Source organism: Hipposideros armiger, unplaced genomic scaffold (assembly GCF_001890085.2).
Source record: "Hipposideros armiger isolate ML-2016 unplaced genomic scaffold, ASM189008v1 scaffold_312, whole genome shotgun sequence".
NCBI classification, from domain to species: domain Eukaryota; kingdom Metazoa; phylum Chordata; class Mammalia; order Chiroptera; family Hipposideridae; genus Hipposideros; species Hipposideros armiger.
This window is the reverse complement of record NW_017731662.1, coordinates 569,556-591,167: the sequence shown is the minus strand read 5'-3', so window position 1 is coordinate 591,167 and position 21,612 is coordinate 569,556. Positions and strand designations below refer to the sequence as shown.

Sequence of the window (21,612 nt, the reverse complement as noted above, 5' to 3'; positions counted from 1 at the left end):
AAAAAGTTCCATCAATCCAAATCAAGAGTCAAAACAATGTTGCTAACCTTCTTTGGTATCAGAGGATTATTCATTATGAATTTGTACCAACTGGACAAACAGTTAACCAAGTTTACTATTTGGAAGTGCTGAAAAGGCTGTGTGAAAAAGACGACCTGAACTTTTTGCTAACAATTCATGGCTCTTGCATCACGAAGTGCACCAGCTCACATGGCAATGTCTGTGAGAGAGTTTTTAGCCAGTAAACAAATAACTGTATTGGAACACCCTCCCTACTCAGCTGATCTGGCCCTCAATGACTTCTTTCTTTACCCAGAGATAAAGGAAATATTGAAAGGAAGACATTTTGATGACATTCAGGACATCAAGGGTAATACAACAGCTCTGATGGCCATTCCAGGAAAAGAGTTCCAAAATGCTTTGAAGGGTGGACTAGGCACTGGCGTCAGTGCAGTTTCCCAAAGGGAGTATTTCGAAGGTGACCATAGTGATAGTCAGCAATGAGGTATGTAGCACTTTTTCTAGGATGAGTTCATGAACTTCACTGTTAGACCTCGTACTCGATGAGGATACTACAGATTTGAACTTCCCCAAGATGCAGTGATTCCTGTTCCCTTGCAAGGAACCTGAGAGCTCTGCTTATGCTTGTTGCAAGGAATACTGGCTTCTGAGGGACATGAGGCTTCTGTATCAGGGAGACTCACACCAATCCAAATTGGATCTTGTCTCCTTACACCTGACCAGTCATCTAGAAGCCAAAGAAAACAGCTCCTAGATAGCTGACTATCCTCCTGCATGGACTCCCACAGAGAGGAACACCTGATGCTAACCTCTGACAAGCTGTGGCTCCTGTCCTATATACCATATAGACTACCGCCAAGCATGGTCTGTGATAGTTTTATAAGTCTGCATGTTTAGTTGAACCTAAAAAGACCCCTTGAAGGAGTTGCAAAAGGTCAGAGTACTAAGATCTAGACTCTAAGGGGTTCAAGAGAAGGGCACATCTACTTGAGTAACAGGAAGGACAAAAAATAACACTATGAGGTTTCATTAAAGGTGAGAATGCTCCTGAAAGATACACAGGATTTTGAACATTTGAATTTTATATCAGGTATATCTCCTATTGAAAAAAATTAATTTAAAAAACCAGTAATGATGGAGAAAGATGATATCCCATGCATAGGCAAAAAGACAGGAAAAAATGGCATGGGGAGTCTTCAAGGAGCATGGGGAGGTCAGTTAGACTCCAGGATAGTGTTTATTTATTTAGCTGTTTCTCAAATGTAAGTAATATACAAACCCCTGAAATAAAGGGAAAGGGATTTTTCTTTGTAGATTTGGATTTAGAGAAACATTATGTTAAATTAGGACTTCAAGTGATCTGGGCACCAGCATCATCGAACACAAATTCAAGAACGTGTACAAATTTCACGGCAGTATTCGGTATAAGTGGTAGTCATCCAGGATGATTCTAAACATACTTAAACTTTTTTCCTAGCTCAAAATTAAAACAGCAAAATTTTTAAAATTTCTATTACTCGCTGACCCCCCTGGGGACTACATCCATAGACTTCAGTTTGACTAGCACAAATTAAATAAATATTCAGAGCCTAGTGTTTGCCAGGGACTACGAGAGATATAAAGATAAGACACTGTCTCTGCCTTTAAGGAACTTACAATTATATAGTTGTCATTCATTCCATAAACATTTGAGCACACATTAAGTAGAAGACTCTGAGACGCTGGAAATTAAAAAATAAACAAGTGAAAGAAGTGATCCTTCTCAAGAAAATGGTGTATGGGGAAAACAAACAAGTGTATCAATGATTGCAGTAGTGCCATCAGAGGTAGGCACAAGGACCCTTCATAATAGCAGTCATATTTAACCAAGTTTTAAAGAGATAAGTTAACCAGCTCAAGAAAGAGTGGTAGAGAAGTGGAGAAGTTATTCCAGACAGAAGGTATACATACAGAGAAACAACACAAAGACACATTGAGCATGTTTCTCTCAACGTGACAATCAGCATCACAAGCATCTGTAATGCATGTTGTCATTTTTACGGCTCTTCTTAACCAAATGAATCAAAACATTAAAGATCAGGCTCAGCAATCTACATTTTGATAAGCACCTTAAATTTTATATTCACTGATGTTTAGGAACCACAGAATAAAAAGAATTACTAAAATTCAGAGCAGGTAAGAGTTAAAGGTATGCAGAAGGGACCAGAGATGAGGGCAGGTAAGTTAGACAAGGACCAGTTCAAAAAGTAGCTTGGTATCCAACTGAAAAATATTTTTCCCTTACAAATTTGGGCAAAAAGGTATGTATTATACATGGCAAAATACGGTAGCTGCAGACTTTTACGAACAATTTTCTATTTCTAAACTTTAGGAAATTGGTGTTTTTCCTATGCTGTCTTATTATTACTGATTTAGTCACAGGTCAGATAAAAAGGACAATATGCAGACCCTCCAGCTAAAATCCTGTTGTACCCTGGACAGTGAAGTGGTATGACATCAGAAGCCTTTAAAACTGCAGTTCTTTTGGGGCCAGCCGATTGGCTCAGTTGGTTGACAGTTGGCTTGAGAGCGTGAGCTCTGAGCAACAGGACCACCGATATGATTCCCACATGGGCCAGGGACACTGCGCCTGAGCTGAGCTGTTGCTGAGCTGCCAACAGGTGGCTGGATGGCTCAGATGGTGTAACAACAAGACTGCCTGTTCAATGGTAGGCTATGCCCACCCACAACTAAGACTGAACTTGGCACCTTGAGCTGAGCTGCCTCCCGGATGGCTCAGTGGATAGAGCGTGCGCTCTTAACAAGGCTCCCACATGGGATGGTGGCTATGCCCAACCGCAACTAAGACTGAACTTGGCACCTTGAGTTGAGCTGCCGCCCAGATGGTTCAGTGGATAGAGCGTGCGCTCTTAACAAGGCTGCTGGTTCAACTCCTGCATGGGATGGTGGTTATGCCCACCTGCAACTAAGATTGAACACAGCACCTTGAGCTTAGAGGCCATGAGCTGCTGACGGGAAGCCAGATGGCAACTGGCGCCCTCCACAACGAAGATTGAAAAACAACAACTTGGCTGGTCCCCTTTCCCAGTTCCCCAACACTGTTCCCCACTCCCAATTCCCCAATAAAATCTTTTAAAAAATGCAGCTCTTTTGGGATCCCCCAAAGTGTATCTGCACTCTACTTTAACCGGGCCTCATCCTCAGGTGTCAGAATCACCTTCACAACACCTGAGATTCCATTCTGTCCCAAGATGCAAGGAACACTAAGGAAGATATTATCTTTTGTTCCACAGGGACCCTTAATCATGGTGGAAACTGGATGTACCTGCCTGAGAGTCTTCACGATACCTTCTGCCTCATCTGCCACAGACAGTCCAATAGCCCAGGATGTATCTGGGCTATTTGATCACCTCATAAGCACTGCTAACCATCTGTATGTGAACTTCCTTCCAGTTCCTTATTTGCATCAGTGCCTAAAGCAGGGTGCAGTTTCTTCAGGGAGACACCTGCAACATTCATTCCTCTCCCTACAGGCACACCAGGCTCCATGCTCCCCATGGATCCACCCCTGACAGCTTAATGGGTTGTAAACTCCTAGCCTTTCCCCTATTAGTTAATAGAACCAGGCTGAATCCATATTGCAACCATTTCCAATAACATGATTTTTGGGAAAGCTGCTTATCTTCCAAGCCACATAGGACAAGATATACACTAGATTGGAAATAACATGCAATTTGCAGTTGGGGCTGTATTTTACAACATTAGGAATGATGAATGTAAATATGTTCACATTACACTGGACCAAATTAAGATGGCTTTCTCCCTCTTGTTGACCATAGCATCACAATCATCTGTAGTGCATGTTATCATTTTTACAGCTTTACTTAACCAAGTGAATCAAGCTGTGATAATTACTAGCTTGGAATTTATAGTCACATTATTGTCTTTGCCAGAGACAATTTTTGGTGTTCTAAAGAAAAGGCTGCCATGTTGGATACATCATCTCTCCCTTCAATTTGTCTTCCATGACATCAATCAGAACAAGTTCATCTGCCAAGTCCTTCATTAAGATGCTGATGGCACAGGCCATGCCAACAGCACCAACCCCAACGACTGTAATCTTATTCTGGGGACTTTGTTCTTCCTTAAGAAGCTTCACAATCAGATTCACAATGATCCTTGAGAGTAGCCATACTGGACTTAGAACCAAAATAAATTGGGAGTACACGGCAGGCGAGTGGGTGTCAGTGGTGCACGGCACTGGATCTGGACTTGGCAGCAGGTGCTTGGGTCTATAATGTGTTTTTTAAACCTTACAAACTTGGTGTCATTTGCCGAATATGTATCAAATGATCTTTTCATTCACTGAATTACTAGTTATTATATGACATGCAAACTTTTTTTTAATCTACTTTTCCCTGTAATAAACTATTTTGAATTCTGAAAGAAACTATTAGGTTGTTTTATTTATAACAGAATCTTTTATTTGGCTGTTTAGCTACACAAAGCTTAAATCAGTCTGAAGTATTCTTTTTGATCTACAGCACATTACCAGAGCTTCCCAAGAGTGATCTTTGCATAGACTCTAGAGTTGAGAACATAAAATTATATTTTAAACTCCTATTTTAATATTGGGTTGTCGGAAAAGTCATGACTCATTTTTGCAACAAAAAACCAGAAAAAACACGTCATGACTTTTCCGACAACCCAATAGATAACTGGGAAATTTCTTCATTTAATCCCGCCATCAGTTAAAGAGAATGTAATTTAAAATTTCCTATGCAAATACAATCACTTAAACAAAAATACCATCACTTGTTAAAATTCTTATACTGGAGAATTTTTAATTCCTCCTTCTACATTCTGTCCCAATGTAGTCTATCACTGTCAATACACAGTCACTCAGATAATGTAGTAAAATTCAATCTCTCTCTAGTCACTATTTAAATTCTGCTAGTTTCCTATTGACTTTTAGTATTTTCCAGCTTCTTGAAATAGGCACTAACTAGAACTGCTACTTTAAAAAACTATAGCACTCAATTCATTGAAATCACACCAATTGTGTAAGAATTTTTTACATACAAGGGACATTTTGTTCAACTCCATAGCACTTTACATCTTTCTGCAATGGAGAGGCTGTAAACTATTTCTAGTTTTAGTTCTGTCCTAAACAACTGAAATAGAATTAGCTAAAATATGAGCATTCAATGATCATTCCTATATAATAAGCCAAGAGACATTCAAGAATATGATTCAGGACTCAAATGTTTACTATATAACAGGCTCTGTACAGGTAGGTGCTGCAGATACAGTGTTATGTAATAAAACAGATGTGTTTGTACTCATGAAGCTTGTATTTGAATAAAAAGATTCAGGGAGGTTATTCAGATAACTATTTTAAATAATGTGGAGGGGGAAGGTCTCACTGGAAAGTTATATTTGAGTTCAGCTAAGATATGCTAAGAACAAAAGAATGTTCCAGGCAGAGGGAACAGCAAATACAGAGGCCACGAGGCAGAAACAAATTTAGAATGTTCAAAAGAACAAGGAAAATAATATCAACGTGGGAGTAATAGTAGGCTAAGAGGAGACTATTGAGTAGAGATTAGAGAAGTGGGATGTTTAGGGCCAAAAGAAGTTAGGATTTTAAGTGAAACTAGCACTCTTTGGAAGGTTTTCAAGTAGGAGAAATACATATATGATTTGGTTTATGCTCAGAAGAATTGCATTAAGTTCTACATAGAGAATGAATTGCAGAAGGAAAAAAAGAAACATGGAGACTACTGCAGTGTCCAGACAAGAGATGAAAAGGACATGGACTAGAAATGCAGAGAACTGTACTGATTCTAAACGTATTTTAGAGGGAGATACAGGATTGGCAAACGAATTAGATGTGGAGGTGAGGGAAAAGGAGCCATCAAAAGTGACATCTTAGGGAGGGCGGCCAGTTAGCTCAGTTGGTTAAGAGCGCAATGCTCATAACCCCAAGGTTGCTGGTTCGATCCCCACATAGGCGCCTTAGATGTGCCGTCCACAACTATTGGGTTGTTGGAAAAGTCATGAGGTATTTTTTCTACGTTTTTCGTTGCAAAAATGCGTTATGACTTTTCCAGCAACCCAATTGACTGAAATAACTACTGGACTTGGAGCTGATGGGTACTGGAAAAACACACTGTCCGCCTTCCCCAACCCTCCACCAAAAAAAATGACATATTTTTTGGCTTAAGCAACTGGATAGAGACGGAGTTATTTAAAGAAAAAGATGAGCCTAGAGTTAAAAAAAAAAAAAAAGATTTTGGGGCAGATCAAAGAAAGAGTGGCCAATTACGTTAAGTGTGATACCCAGAAAGACAACAGAGTTAAATCTTTCTAGTAGGAGGGAAGAGTTATTTACATCAAATTATGAGAAATCTCCATAAATTATAAAAGACTACCAATTAGTTTGACATTGGAAGTTACAGTGGTGTTGTTCAGCCTAATATTGAGTGCAAACAGCTCTTTCAGGGAGTTTGCTAATGAGAGGAACAGAGAAATGGAACAATAAATAAAAGGGGGTAGGAGTTTTGTTTTAAAATATTTATGAGATGTGAATAATCTAATACAGAGAGAAATTGAAGATACAGGAGATGTGGAATAAACGCAGGAAAGAGTGAAGTATCAAGATCTTGAAAAGGTGAGAGGAGATGAGATCCAGTTACATGGTGTTAAAATACAATAGCAAAGAAAATACTAAAGCCCAGATCTCTAGAACTTTTCCACCAAACTGCAATTGTCTCCACTATTCCCATGAAATTTACTAGGGTGCTATTTATACCTGTGGATTATTAATTTAATGAGGTAAATAGCTTTACCTCATTTTTGTATCACAAAATGGTACTATGTGTTGTTTTATTAGAGTTGCATAAATCCTGGTAATCCCAAATCTATGCTGCTTTAATTTTCATTACTTCACTAACTTTACAAATATGAAAAACATTTTTGGTTATTAAAATTATTTATGTAGTATTTCCATTCGTAAAAATAAAAACAGGGCCAGCCGAGTGGCGCGATGGTTGAGAACTGGCTTGGGACGCCAGAGGGCCCCGGTTCGGATCCCACATATGAGGGTTAGTGACACTGCCCTCTACAGCTAAGATGCTGAACAACAGCTCAACCTGGAGCTGGGCTGCTGTGAGTCCCCGGCGACGGCGTAGGCTGTAGCCCCTGTGGCAGTGGGTTGCTACTGTATGTAGCCAGCAGCCAGCGTGAGCGGCCGGCAACCGCTGTGAGCAGCCGTCCAGAAGCTGGTGACTGATCTGCCTCACCCGGGAAGAGCGCAATGATGGTGCCAACTTGGGCCAGTGCAGCAACGTCCTCCACAACTGGACTGAAGAACAAAAGGACAGCAACTTGTCTGTTCCCCTTCCCCCAATTCCCCAGCACTGTTTCCATCCCCCCAATTCTCCAATAAAAATCTTTAAAAAAAATTAAATAAATAAATAAAATAAATAAAAACAGGGTATTTTCAAATGTGTTGTTCTAAATTATTGTCAAAAACTTAGAAAGCAGAAAAACTAACATTTTGTTTACAGTAGTCTACCTGATGTTGCCACATTTTTCTGGAACCACTTTATGAATTTAAAATTTTATTTGTTTATACCAAAATATCCTTAATCTTTAAAAAGGCACCATAAATTATTATCTACACCATATGATACATTCTTAGTGCAGATATTTAAGTAAGCTAGGCGAACTGAATTTAAAATCTAAAAAGCAAAAAGCGCCAATCATTAAGAGGCATTTAGAGAAAAAGAACAGTTTAGAATAATTGAATAAGCTGTGATTCCTCAGAAATTGGAATTTCACGATTTCCTTCTTCCTCATTAAAAATTTAATTTCTTCCCTGTATAAGCCTTCAAAATACAGTTAGATTTTATGAGAAGTTTATACCTGTGTTTTAGGTAAAACCTCCAATTTTACTTTTAACGTTAAAACCTTTAGTAACACACACTTGCGTTATCAGTAACGGCACAGGGATAGGCTGGCTCCCTGTCATCGAAACGGATATAAAGATCTCCGTGAGCTCCACATGCTCCTTCAGATTTGTGATCAAAACTTGTCTATTTCTTTCGTCCTTATTATAACTTAGTATTTTTCAAAGGCATCCTATTAAAATTATACACATTACAATAGCATACAAGAAATTGTTTTAAAATGGAGAATAGGTTTGGTATAACAGTTGTCCTCAGTTTAGTACATGTGGCATTTTACTCCATTTAACTCATCTTTAACAAAATGTGGCTTTTCTGACTTATGTGGCAGCATGGATTTGGGGGCAAGCAACCTTGGGTTCAAATCTACTCTACTTTTTGTTAATTATGCGGTCTTAGGTAAGTTTGTTAATCTCCTTGAGCTATATTTCTTTTGCAAAATGGGAATAATATCTACCAGAATTTTTGCTGGGATGATTCAGAGATATAATACACTATGTTACAGACAGTTATGGATATAGTGAGCTCTGTATTCCGTATCACAAGTTAAAAAAAAAAAACAATTACAAGAAAAAATTGTTTATGATTAAGTGAAACCATGAGAAATTCAGCATCATTTTAAGAACAGTTCTAAACAATGCTAGGACACTACTTTAAAATAGGCTTTTGAATATTAAAACAATCTTGATAGTGAATTAAGTATAAAAAAATGTTAAGCACTAATGAAAAACAAAAAAAGCTACTGAAAACATTTCATTATACACAAAACATTTTAGTATCTTCAATTGTAAAAATTTAGGTTAAAAGCACTCAACCACTTTGACAAATTAATGAATTCTGTCAGCAGGTGGCTCTAATGACAGTGAAATCACTTAATATCAAATACTATAGCAACATACAGATGGTAAAAATGTATTCAATCTCAGAAATCTGGAGTCAAAAAGAACCACATTAATACTTCAATCCAAGCCTTCTTTTTCAAATGAAGATAAAAAAGTCTACCATAATTAAGTGGCTTGTTTAAGAGCTCACTAGTATGTTAGTGGCAGAACAAAACCGAAAACTCAGATTCTCTCTTTAGTACTCACACTCAACAAATGAGCATTTACTACGTTGCCAGGCATAGCACTAGAAGCTCTCCTCCAACATAATTCACCTCTAACTTACAGTCACATTTACTAATTTGTCCACCTCACCCTAAAAATACACCAAATTATATAAAAGCTCACTATAATGATTTCTAATGATACCAAGGGATATTTGGTAGCCATAATATTAAAAGGTATACAATGTTAGCAATCATGTTCCCAGTCTCTGAGAGGGAAAAGTCATTTGGTTTTTCTTTTTAAAAGGCTAAAAAAGAAGAAATTTAACATTCCTTATTTATACTCTTCCCATTTTCCAGCTCTAGAAGGATTTCCTTTTTTTTTTTTTTTTGGCTTATTTAACCAATTTAGGGATTCAGATGGTTGGAACATAAAAGGTAAGTTTTATCTATTAGGGATAAAAAAAACATACAAGTCTAATAAACAGCTGAACTCTGGCTCAACGATTTCCTGTCTCTCTAGTGATAATGAAGTCTAGGTTTTCTTCTATGTTTGTTATCCTTGAGCAAAGACCTGAAAATACCATTGTTATCTGCAGTCATTTATCATATTGAATTTACTACTCCTAAGAAAAACTGAAACTACTACTTGCAATGAACCATATATCAAAACAAAGTAGTTATATTATATAAATCATTCTTTGTATTGAATAAAGGTGCTATGATAGGAAAGGCTTAAAATGAACACATCAGTTCTGCCTCTGCCACTTATCTGCTCCATAACTTCAGTTTCCTCACCTATAAATTAAGAATAACAATACTTCATAGCTATATCTTTATCCTTCTTACTTAGAAAGAGGTAGGTTGCTATGATCTCACTTTTACAACTTTCATAACTAGCCTAAGCTTTTGGGTTCTTTCCTCCTCTGAGATCCTACTACTTTGTTGGCTAGTCCTCAGTTTCTCTATCCAATACAGTAGCCACCAGACATTAAGTGCTACTGACCACTTGAAATGTGGCTAGTTCAAATGGAGGTGCTGGAAGTGTAAAATACATACCAGATTTTAAAGACATAAAATATCTCAATATTTTTATACTGATTACATACTAAACTGATAACACAAAATTAATTTCACCTTTAAAAAAAATTTTAATATGGCTACAGAAAAATTTAATGTACACATATGACTCACATATTTCTATTGGACAGTTCTGGTCTAGAGTTTTGACTTTCCAACCAATTGTAATTTCCTTAAGAGTAGGGATAAAAGTTTACACTTGCAACCCCAAACCTCTAGTACAGGGGTTGGCAAACTTTTGAGACCAGAGAGCCAGTACTGTCCCTCACAAAAATTTAAAAATTATTCGAGAGCCGTAAAACAAATGAAATCATTTAAAAATTTTATAAATAAAACTATGATAGTTTTATTTTCATTTTCAATTTGACTTCAGAGCCACATGTACGTACCCAAAGAGCTGCATGTGGCTCACGAGCCACAGTTTGCTGACCCCTGCTCTAGTAAAACACTTTCTACACAGTTGATGCTTAAAATGATGATCCAAAATGTGTTTTCTCTTGGATTGTTAGTATTAGCCTGTGAAATTATGCTAGAAGCAAAGAGTCTACTTCTAGTATTAGCTTACATTTATGGACATGCAGTTAATCAAAAAACTTTACAGATAGAGCTTCCTGGTAAGAAAGGTGGTCTCCTCATTATTCCAGTTATGATCATTTTGCTAATCAAGTTTTTTAAAATGTTTACACTTAGCTCAACATTCCCTTTAAATATATCGTTACCTCTCCACATTTTCAACTGTACTAAGATTACACCAGGTATTAGTGAGAAAACCAGTCAGTTGTTATGTTAACCTGTATGTCGTGATTAGTATTTTTAAAATCTCAGGACAAACAAAATGCAGATAAAAGCTTCCTGCTAACATCTAAGAGTGGCAAATATGCAGTTTTTTAGGGTATCATAGAGTCTCCATGATAGCTGTTGGTTTCAACTCCATTTCTATTCACCAAGGTCTGGGTTTGGGGTATTTTTAAAGCTATGTATAGTAAAAAGTTTTTTTTTAATAAAACATCTGTCAAATTTGACTATGGAAATGTTTGTTTATGATTGCTTAAGAAAAAACTTAGGCTAATGCAACAAAATTTTATTCTTCTTATTAAACAAATATCCCTAAGTCATAGTCTATCAATATTCACTAATCAGTTATTCCTGAAGTATTTTAAAGCCATTCTTAGTTCAAATTTTCAGGGTTAGCCAACTCCTGGCAAGGTAATGGGGAACAGAAAAGAGTAAAACACAAGATCCCTAACTCTGAAGGCAAAACAAACCTAAGATTTTTCAAAACTTAGTGATGAGAGTAAAACAAATATGTAACAAAGAATAAACTAAACTTGGTGGGAATAATGAATTTTATTTTAGAGAGACAATAATCCAAAAGCAAATGTTACCAAGTATGGACATACTGGACTACAGCTTAGCAAATCCATTCTTCATAGAGCCTGAACTAGACCTTCAATTTCTTATCTATAAAATGCTACAGATAGACTAGATGAACTCTAAGTGGCCCAATAAGTTTTCTTTTATAGCCTTAGATGTGAGTATAAATTTGGTCCAGTACACTAATTCATTCAATAAACAATCACTGAGTATCTCCTAAATTTTAAATTAGTTTAATTTATTAGTGATACATTGCATTTTGCAGCAGTCTTCTTTTAAAAATTAATTATAATCAGTAACAGTGCATAAGTATAATAAAATGTAATTCTTTTTAAAAAACATTTTATTTTGAAATAAGTATGTAGTTTCACAAGAGATTAAAAGAAATGTACAGGGAAGTCCCACATACCCTTCCCCGCCCCCGCATCCTTCATCTTACATAACTATAGTATCTCCTGATTATGTATTTGAAATTGAAAGGAAGCAACATGTTAATTATATCAAAATTTCTTATGAAAAGAGCTACAAAAGCTTTATATTTCTGTAGGAAGGGGGGAAAAGTGTGATTTAAGGGTCTTTTAAAGCTTCCAAGTTTTTAATTTAAAAAAAGAATTAAAAAGTTTGAAAATAAAACCAAAAAAAATCTGATGCTGTCCCATAATAAAAATTAGCACCAGCTATACTTCTGTGTCCAATGAGTGGAGGAAACTATGCCCAAGGGATATATACCTATATGTGGAATGAGAAAAATAAAATCATTTCCTAACACAAAAATACTTCTTAAAAAGATAGTCATGGGCCGGCCGAGTGGCTCAGTTGGTTAAGAGCACGAGCTCTGAGCAACAGGGTCGCCAGTTTGATTCCCACATGGGCCGGTGAGCTATGCCCACCCGCAACTAAGACTGAACTTGGCACCTTGAGCTGAGCGGCCTGATGGTGACTGGACTTGGAGCTGAGCTAGCTACGTCCTCCACAACTAAGACTGAAGGACAACAACTTGGCTGTTCCCCTTCTCCAATAAAATCTTAAAAAAAAAAAAAAAAAAAGATAGGCATTCTGTAATTACTTACAAATTGCTAATTTTCCAAAATAAAAATGGCCCTATTTATGCCAGAAAAGATTTGGCTCCATAAGATAAGTCATACTTATATTCTATAAATACTCTATAAATGTATTTAATTAAGAACATAGTCAGGAAGCTATCCCCTAGACTGCCCTCTTTCAATGTATTATTCATTCCCTTTTAACTGGATAATTATGTGATTTTCATTCTGTTTGTGAATTGCCTTATAGTACACACACTAGACATTCAAACAAGTCACAGGTGTATCTCATGTTCTACGCTAGACAAATTCTTATCTACTATATAAATAACATTTCATAAATTATATCTTGTATTAATTGCTTACAGGGCTAATTAAAAAAAAACTATCAAGGGGAGCATTTTTAAGAAGCAAAGAATCTTTGATTATTACCAATAGATGCCTACAACTATCATCAGATATGAATTTGCATGTTAGATGCTTTACATTAAGAAAGACTAGTACTTTAGACTTGGAACCCCTTGCCTCTTGAGCCCTGTTTCCTGGTTCTTTCCTTCCTCAGTAGTGTCCTTATTTGGGGCAGCAATCAACTGTCACAAGAGTGCCTTGTTTGGGAATCTTATTATTTTACAACAAAAATAACTCATACACAGTATGAAAAAAATAATGGCTCTTAAAAACTATATTATAATAATCATAAAATTAAATGGACTGTACAGCACAGTATAGGACTATTAGACAGCATCTCTGTCTTTCCCAATGGCAGAAGCAGGAGCAGTGATAACACTTCTAGGCCGCTTGAAATGCCAGCACAAGGAGAACAATAACAGCATTTTCACCCTTTCTATATACCAGTTCTAGGAGCCCGAAAATAAATTTCCTTTTTTTAAAACTTAAATTCCATTAAGTTCAGCTTTCTAGTTAGTAAGAGTCCTATTAAACAGCTAGCTATAGACTGAACCACAGAACAAAAATGCATCTTTCCATCCTTCATCTTCCAACACTATCACTTAAACTCCTTCCAATTTCCAAAAACAAATAATCAATCTTCACAGCAATAACTTTGTGTTAAAGTGGCTGATCATTCAAAAACAAATATAATAAAATCTAACACAATTGCCTAGACCAAATAGTCTATAGGCAAGGTAAGAACTTTCACTGAATCCATCAGAAATAAATGCAAAAAATGTCAAAATAACCATCCAGCAGGAAATTCTTTCTCTTATTTAAAAATGGCTTAAATTTTGTTTTTCAACTCAACTTTTTAAAAAACAAAGCAAATCCTGTGTTTAAATGGATATTACAATTTTTTAAAAAAAATTCAAATTTAAAACCAAATTATTTTCCAATCTAAACATGACAGATTTTAAAATCTAAAAAAACAATAACCAATTATATTGATTCTTAATGTCAACAATTAACAAATGGAAAAGACAGAATTAGAAAAAGACATAGCATTTTGACTCAAAAGTTATTTATAAAAGTAATTTTAGTTGAAGGGATTTTTGCCTTTAACTTTCTGGCATTTTATTTTAGCCAAGAGTCTAAAATGAGAAAAATATAAATGCAAATCAAGTACTGCTTGGTTGTGCTAAACTAATTGTATGAAATAATTTGCCTTTCTCTGTCCAAAATACCTTTACTTTAAATACTTACTCTGAGCCTGCAGCCATTTCCAAGTATGACGTTTCTGCTGTATCAACCCCCAATGGGATCACTATGCTCATGACGTTCGCCTCTGATAAATTCGATTACTATGGAGTCCTATGCATTGGTATCCAAAACACTGGGGCATGCCAGCCACAGTGCTCATTGCAAACATCTAAGTGCATCCACAAACCCTGTTTAAAAGAAAAGGGAACAAAAAGTTAAGAATCATCTTCCTATTCCTAGCAATAGTCACACTTACAGCAATTAACAGTAAGTAAAATACATGAAGAAAGCATTCTTTATTAAAATATTGATATAAGTTAAAGTTTGCTCAAAGAGTCTCTATTTCATTTATTTTTCTGGAATTAAGTTATGTGATTGTGATCAAAAGAAAGTTTCTGAATCATAATCTTCCTTAGGAAATGAATTGAGTATGTCAAAAGAAGAATTACTATTTATATTGTTTAGTGAAGAATCAACAAATATTATTCATTTTGAAAGATAAAATGGAATTTCTTATAGCTCTAGTATCCAAAAACAAGTCTTGGTTCAGTGAGTGATCTAAAAATAAACTAACAAATATTGAGTACTTACTATGGACTAAGCACCATATTAAGCTTTTACATGGATGATCTAATTAATCCCCACAACTCTGAGATAGGGATCTCCACTTTACCACCGAGGAACACAACAGCAAAAAAGGTTAAATAACTTAACCAAGGTTACTCAGTTTAAAAGATAAAACCAGGATTTGAACCAACTCCACTCTATTGTTTATACATGTATAAAAGGAAAGCTATTTTATTTGTAATAAAACCAATTGTTTTACCTTGGTTGCCATTTTCCATACTACAGAAATACATGTATATAGAAGGAGTTGGCTACTTCTATCTAACACAGACCATTAGTAGAGAAAACTAATATACTTGAAGTGTTTTCTAAAACAAATTTACCATAGTAACGAAAATATATTCAGCTTCAACATCAGTTTTTTAAATCTAAATTCACTGTATAACACTTTCTACATGTACTGTTTGTGAAATATCTACTCAAAATCTTTTCAGCAATGATAGAACAACTTAGGAACAAAACAGATAGAGATAATCCCATAAATGGGAAAAGAACAACAGTCAAAACTGTGCCTGTCATGTTATACCTGAAGAACCATAAACAGGAAAAGAGCAACAGTCAAAACTGTGCCTGGAGAAGCACGGAAGAGCGCTTTCTTCAAACAGTAATTCTTACATTTATCTTTAAATTTTACAAGCAAGCTTGTGAATACTTACTCAGGTTAATTCTTATTTCAAAGATGATGCATATTGTGAGCTCATATCTTATGGTGGAAAATACCAAGATAGGGAAATAAGGTGGTAATGGTGGTTTGAATTCTCCCAAAAAAACTAGACTTTACTTTTAAACCATGCATATAACTGGCAGAGAGCTTCTAGATTACAAGTTATTATAACAAAAATATACAATAGGCAATTGCACCTAAAAGTTTAAAACGTAAGCACTGGAGCCTGTCTCTAACGCTAAGTAGATGTGTGTGAGCTAGAAAGTTATTTAACATCTCCAAGCATCAGGTTCCTTGTTTAATTTATCCTCATAGGGTTTATATGAAGAAAATGAAATAATGTAAAGCATTTCGTACACTGCATATCACATATTTAGCAATCAATAAGTGGTAGTTACATAAGAAGAGATGCTCTTATTTCATCACAAAAAAGAAATGTGTGGATAGAAAAACTAGCTCTCATTTAAAGAGAATCTTCTAACAGTTTTTGAAAATAAAGTAATTATGGTTCTCTACTTGCCGTATTTTTATAGTTTGCTCCATCAAATTAAAATTATCCTCTAAAAACAATTAAAGTAGAATGAGAAAAAGGAAAAGTTGCCCTAACTTCCTTTCTGCACTGTGACCACATTAGAGTCTTCATAAAAGCCATGTTTATTAACCTGCACAAAGCTATAAAATTATAAAATTTCTAAATGACAAAATGCAAGCAATATACAAAACTGTAAGTTTGTTCTATTCAAATGTTAAATGATTCTGTATTTCTTTGTTGAAGACCTAAACCCAACAACAGATAACAATTAAAAAAATAATTCTCTTCCTTGTTGGTAGCATCTAGTTTGTAGAAGTTTTCTTCTGCTCAGCTTATCTTTATAGAATTAAATTCATAGAAAATCTTATACTTTAGGTATATGTTGTTATTTAGTTGTGTTTTTTTAACCAGAGGCAGAAACTGGAAAGCAGAAATTAAATCATTATGTATTATTTTAGTTAACTGAATAATATTTCCATCCTAAAATAATATTTATGAGTATGTATTTAACTGTGCACCCCATTTTTATATAAATATACAATCCTCAATAAATACTACATTTGAGCTGTTTTTAGATAGCAGTGATGAGTTGCCATAATTAAGCCTATTTCAGACAATGGCTTATATCTGTGTGACTGCTGCCTAGCTCTCAAACGCTGCACAGTGCCTGGAACATAATAGGCACACAACAAAGGACTGGGGAATGAATTAGAGTACCCAGGATAAAACTGCAGCTCTGGCCTCATTAACCAAATGAGTTGTCAACCTACACAATAAGTGCCATAAAAGCAACTACATGACACCTTCTTCAAAAATGCATCTCTCTAAAAACACAGAAGCTCATCCCCAGGATAAAGACAAATCATCAAATCTGAAACAGAACCAGAGACTCTGAGTCTGATTCAATAGGGAAATAGAACTCAGTAATTTGCTCACAAGAGGTCAGCACACAAGAGATCATATCTATTGAGAGCATAAGTTGGCAAATACTTCACTATATTCATTAATATAAAAAACTCTACAGCCAGAACACTCACAAATCCAGTTGATATTTAATAAAATCATAAATCCATTAGGGTAAAATAATTGTGTCTTTAAGAATAAGAAAAAAAAAACCAATGTAGTAAGCAGGAAAGATGTGAGCTTATAACACAGGCATAACTACAGGGAAAAAATTCAATATAATCCAAACAATTAGCACAAAGCTTTCACATCTTATATGTGAATAAAAAAACTGCTGGCAAGTAAAATATGTACAAAATACACTGAGAATAAATGGCAGCCATTAAAAAAATAATATAAAAGGAAATACCATGAGATGTCTGGTAAATCTGAGGTCCAAGAAAGAACAAATGTCTTCACAAAACCTGCTATCCAGAATAGACCTAGAAACCAAGTGAACACAGGAGTATTGAGCTGTTTTTAAATGGCATAAAATTATAGGTACTTCTGTCTAACATGGCACCTAAAACCAAAGGGATTATAGGTACTTCTGTCTAACATGGCACCTAAAACCAAAGGGACTCACACAAAGATAGCAGCTAATTCTTAAAAAGATAAATATATTCTTTACTTTTTTATATAAGCAAATGTAAACACAAGTAAAGGCAACAATTAAAGCTAGGAACCAAACTAAAGAAACTGGGAAAATACAATATTAAAAGCAAATTTAGCAAAGCAAAGGCAACGATACAAAAACAAAACCCTAAAGCAGGAAAAACAAGATAAAAGGCAAGGAAAAACCATTAAATTAGAAAACAGTCTATCAGAAAAACTGGAAGATTGAGACTGCTTTTAAGGCCATGTTAAAAAATTCACAGAACAAAAAATACCACTGCAAAGATGAATATGACACCCAAAGACAGAAAAGATGAAAATATGAGGAAATTTTTTTCTAAAATTACAAATAAAAGTGCCCAATCTAAAATAATCTTTCTGAAGAGTCATTTATTATCTTCCTGTCCTTTATTAGCACCTTAAACAGAGCTCAATAAATACAATATTTAAAATTAAATCAATGTTTATATTTTGGACATGTATCACTAAGAGAATAAGCAGGTGAATTTTTGGCTGAATTACTACTAGAAATGAAATAAATAAACTTGAAAGAAATTGTGAGGGACCACATAGCAATACCAGAGAATTCATTATAAATTAGAAATTAAACTGCTCTCATTGCTCATTTAAGATTTTTTATTTATAGTAGCTGATTAAGGTATAATAAAAAGAGTACTGGTTGATCAAGACCTATTACCAAGTTATTTATTACCTATGAAAACTTAAGAAAGTCATTTCACTATTCTGGCTTGAACTATAAATGGAAATAGGTAAGGTTGATAATCTTACAGTTTAAATCTTACAGTAGAAGAACATTAACACATTATTCCTGATAATGAAAACAATAAAATCAATATCAGATTCCAAAAAGTTAAAAAAAAATAATAATAATTCTGACAACAGAATGAATTATGCAATTCTCTAACTGGGTTAATATTAGTGTCAGACAGTGCTCCATGAGCACTTACCTGATTGATACTCAACCCTACCCAAATAGGTTATAATAGATTTAACAAATACCGAGTGCTTACGATGCTTAATCCTTACGAAGAACCTATGGTGTAGATACATTTATTATCCCCATTTAACAGATAAAGCAGAAAGGTTAAACTTGTCTGAAGTTCCATAGCTAATAAATAGAATCAGGATTTTACCCCTAGCAGTCTGATTCTAGAATCTACACATTCATTTGCCTGAAATTAAAATTTGACAGATGATTGGTAAAATAAATAATCTGGAATTTACAGTTAAGGGTGAAAAACTGACAACTGCCTCTCTCATAAAGAGGAGAAATTAAATAAATACATAAGTATCTCACTCCAGATCATCTGGCACACTAAATGAAAACGATAACAAAACCCACATTGTTCCTCCCCTAAACCTGACCTACTACTTATAAACTTAAATCCATTCCACAACAATGCATTAAAACACTACAAAAGTGGCGATGCATGGACTTAAGTCTAAAATTTGTGTTTAAATTATTTCAGGCATGGTGCAAAGCATGTAATAAAAGGATATTCAATTCCATTTATATGGAACTATTTGTTAAACAGACCATCTATCTAACCAGTTAAATTTTTGCTGCTGTTGTTTTTAGCTGAGCCATCCTGCCACCTGTTGGCAGCTCAGCAGCAGCTCAGCTCGGGCCGGACTCAAACCGCTGTTGCTCAGAGCTCGTACTCTTGAGCGAGCTCTTAACCAACTGAGCCACTGGGCCAGCCCTAGCCAGTTAAATTTTAACTTGAGTCTACCTTTAATAACCATTTGGCTCCTAGAGATAAAGAATTTTATCAAGTCAACTTACACTCAATACTTTCATAACAAATAAAATCTCTAGAAAAATCTGTCTTCTTGTCGTCAGGTTAATGTTCACAGACCTACTTGAAAAATGGAAATCTATATATAAAATTCAATGTTCAAAAAGCACATTTTCTTGTTCTATAAGAGTTTCAGAGTTTCGCTGTATCTTATTTAGTACAATTCCAACCATTACTACACTTAAATTCAACATCAAAATAGCAACGCTTCTGCTTTCACATTCTGCTACTTATTAATAATGGTTACTTATTCTCTTGAAGCCTTAGTTCCTCATTTGTAAATAAAAATAATCATAGAATATGTGAATTGTTTCAAAAATTGTATGCAGCACTCAGTTAAGTGTAAGCTATGATTATCAGGTAAAATTTCTGGAAATTAAATACTTAGGAAAAGTCCTTAAAAGATAAGTATTAAACAACAATGCTCAGTTATTATACTTCTAAAATTCAAGTAAACTATTAAAAATTTCTGATCTATTCCAGAGTCCATTCTTGTCAGTAAAGGAGAAAGGATTCTTTTGTACTGGACTGTAAATTCAGAGAACGCGACAGAAGTAGTTGCACTTAAAAAGTCAACAGCCAAGCATCTTTATTACAAACTCCAAACACACTTTTGCAGTTATTTTCTTAAACTAACAATCTGTGTACAGAGTAATGGTTAAAATATATAGTGCATCTGGACGCTGAAATCCTTTTTACAGAATTTTCGTCAAAACAGATTGGCTCTAATAAGATTAAACTCTTCAAAGAATAAGCCAATGGCAATCCTTATATTACCTAATGACCACCAAACCATCCCTGTACAGTCAAGAATGAAGCACTTTCCCAAATCAACCAGTACTTTTTTAGAACTCTTTGGCTTTAGCTCACTAGAGATTCGATATTGGAATGAAAGTAAATAAAAGTATCAAGAAAAATGACCTTTAAAAAAATATATTACGGGAACAGACAGACGCTGTGCCGACTACCTCCCAGGATCACACCAAAATTACAAATAATTTGTAAGATATTCAACCTTGGAAGCTCCCTGGACCCTAGATGAGCAGAACCTCTAAACGAAGGACTTAAAGAGGAGGCAACGTCAAGTCCGGAAAAAATAAAAAATAAAAAAATAAAAATATATATATGTATGAACACAAGAAGTGAACCCTAATGTAAACCACACACTTTGGTTGACAGGATGTGTCAATGTTAGTTCACTGAATGTAACAAATGTACCATAAATGATGAGGAATGTTGATGGTGGGGAAGGTTATGCTAGTGTGTGGGGAGGAGTCATGTGGGAACTCTTGTGCTTTCCATTCAGTTCTGAAATGAGCCTAAAATTGCTCTAAAAAATAAAGTCCATGAATTAAAAAAAATACATGTATGAATATGATATAGTGAACCATTTGTTTAGCATTATATAATGGGGTATTCTTCTTTCTCCCAGGGTTTTTGGAAAGCTATTCTAAACACCAATTCTGCAACCAGCTAAAAGTACTGGTACACTCTTCCATCACCACTCCAAATTCAATACTATCCAGTTTAATTCACCATGCTATTATTTTTTAACAGTATTTGTCATGCCCCAAAGTGTTTGAGATCACTAAACTACTGTGTAAATCTAGTAAAATGTGGCCTTTTATGCAAGTAGCAATTCAGTGGTGGATATCTGGTTAGATCAGTCTCCAGACATAAATGTACAATTTCTTTTTCCTACACACACACAACTGTTCTTAGAATGAGCTTAGTCTTTGTTCAACCTGAGAGTATAACTACCAAAAGTGATTTCACTCTAAACAGTTCCCTATCCCCACTTTCTATTTACAATAGGCCCACAACTATACACCTTACAATGTACTGCTCAATATACAAATGCAGAAGAAAAAGAACCTTCAAACTTAAGAATAACATCTTCCCAAATTCCTTAAAATCTTACTTCTATGTACAAAAGTAGTGAGTACTGTAAAGCATAACATCACATATTTCAACGGGTTCTCAAACTTCCTTCCGTTAAAAAAAAACTGTTATCGGCATGAGTAATTCTTAAATTGTGCTCTCAGCAGTCCTGTGAGAGTTTGGGATTGAGATAGTAGGAGAAAACAGTTAGAGAAGTCAACCAAAAAAAAAAAAAAAAAAAAAAAAAAAAAGACATGTTCTGTAGATCTAAAAGGAAAACTGTTAAACTGTATATTCTATGTGGTAACTACCAAATGGGCAAATAACATTAAATGGAACACTACT

General features: G+C 35.0%; 1 protein-coding gene and 1 pseudogene across 1 annotated transcript in view; both read right to left on the bottom strand.

Annotated features, from left to right (window-relative positions):
• KMT2E (lysine methyltransferase 2E (inactive)) overlaps positions 1–21,612 on the bottom strand; it is a 79,806-nt gene that overhangs the window by 44,641 nt on the left and 13,553 nt on the right. Inside the window, exon 2 of the mRNA XM_019660124.1 lies at positions 14,190–14,374. Within this exon, the coding sequence (XP_019515669.1) occupies positions 14,190–14,260 (71 nt within the window). The 5' untranslated portion in view covers positions 14,261–14,374. The remainder of the gene's footprint in view (positions 1–14,189; positions 14,375–21,612) is intronic.
• Positions 1,038–4,321, bottom strand: LOC109392047 (L-lactate dehydrogenase A chain-like; annotated as a pseudogene).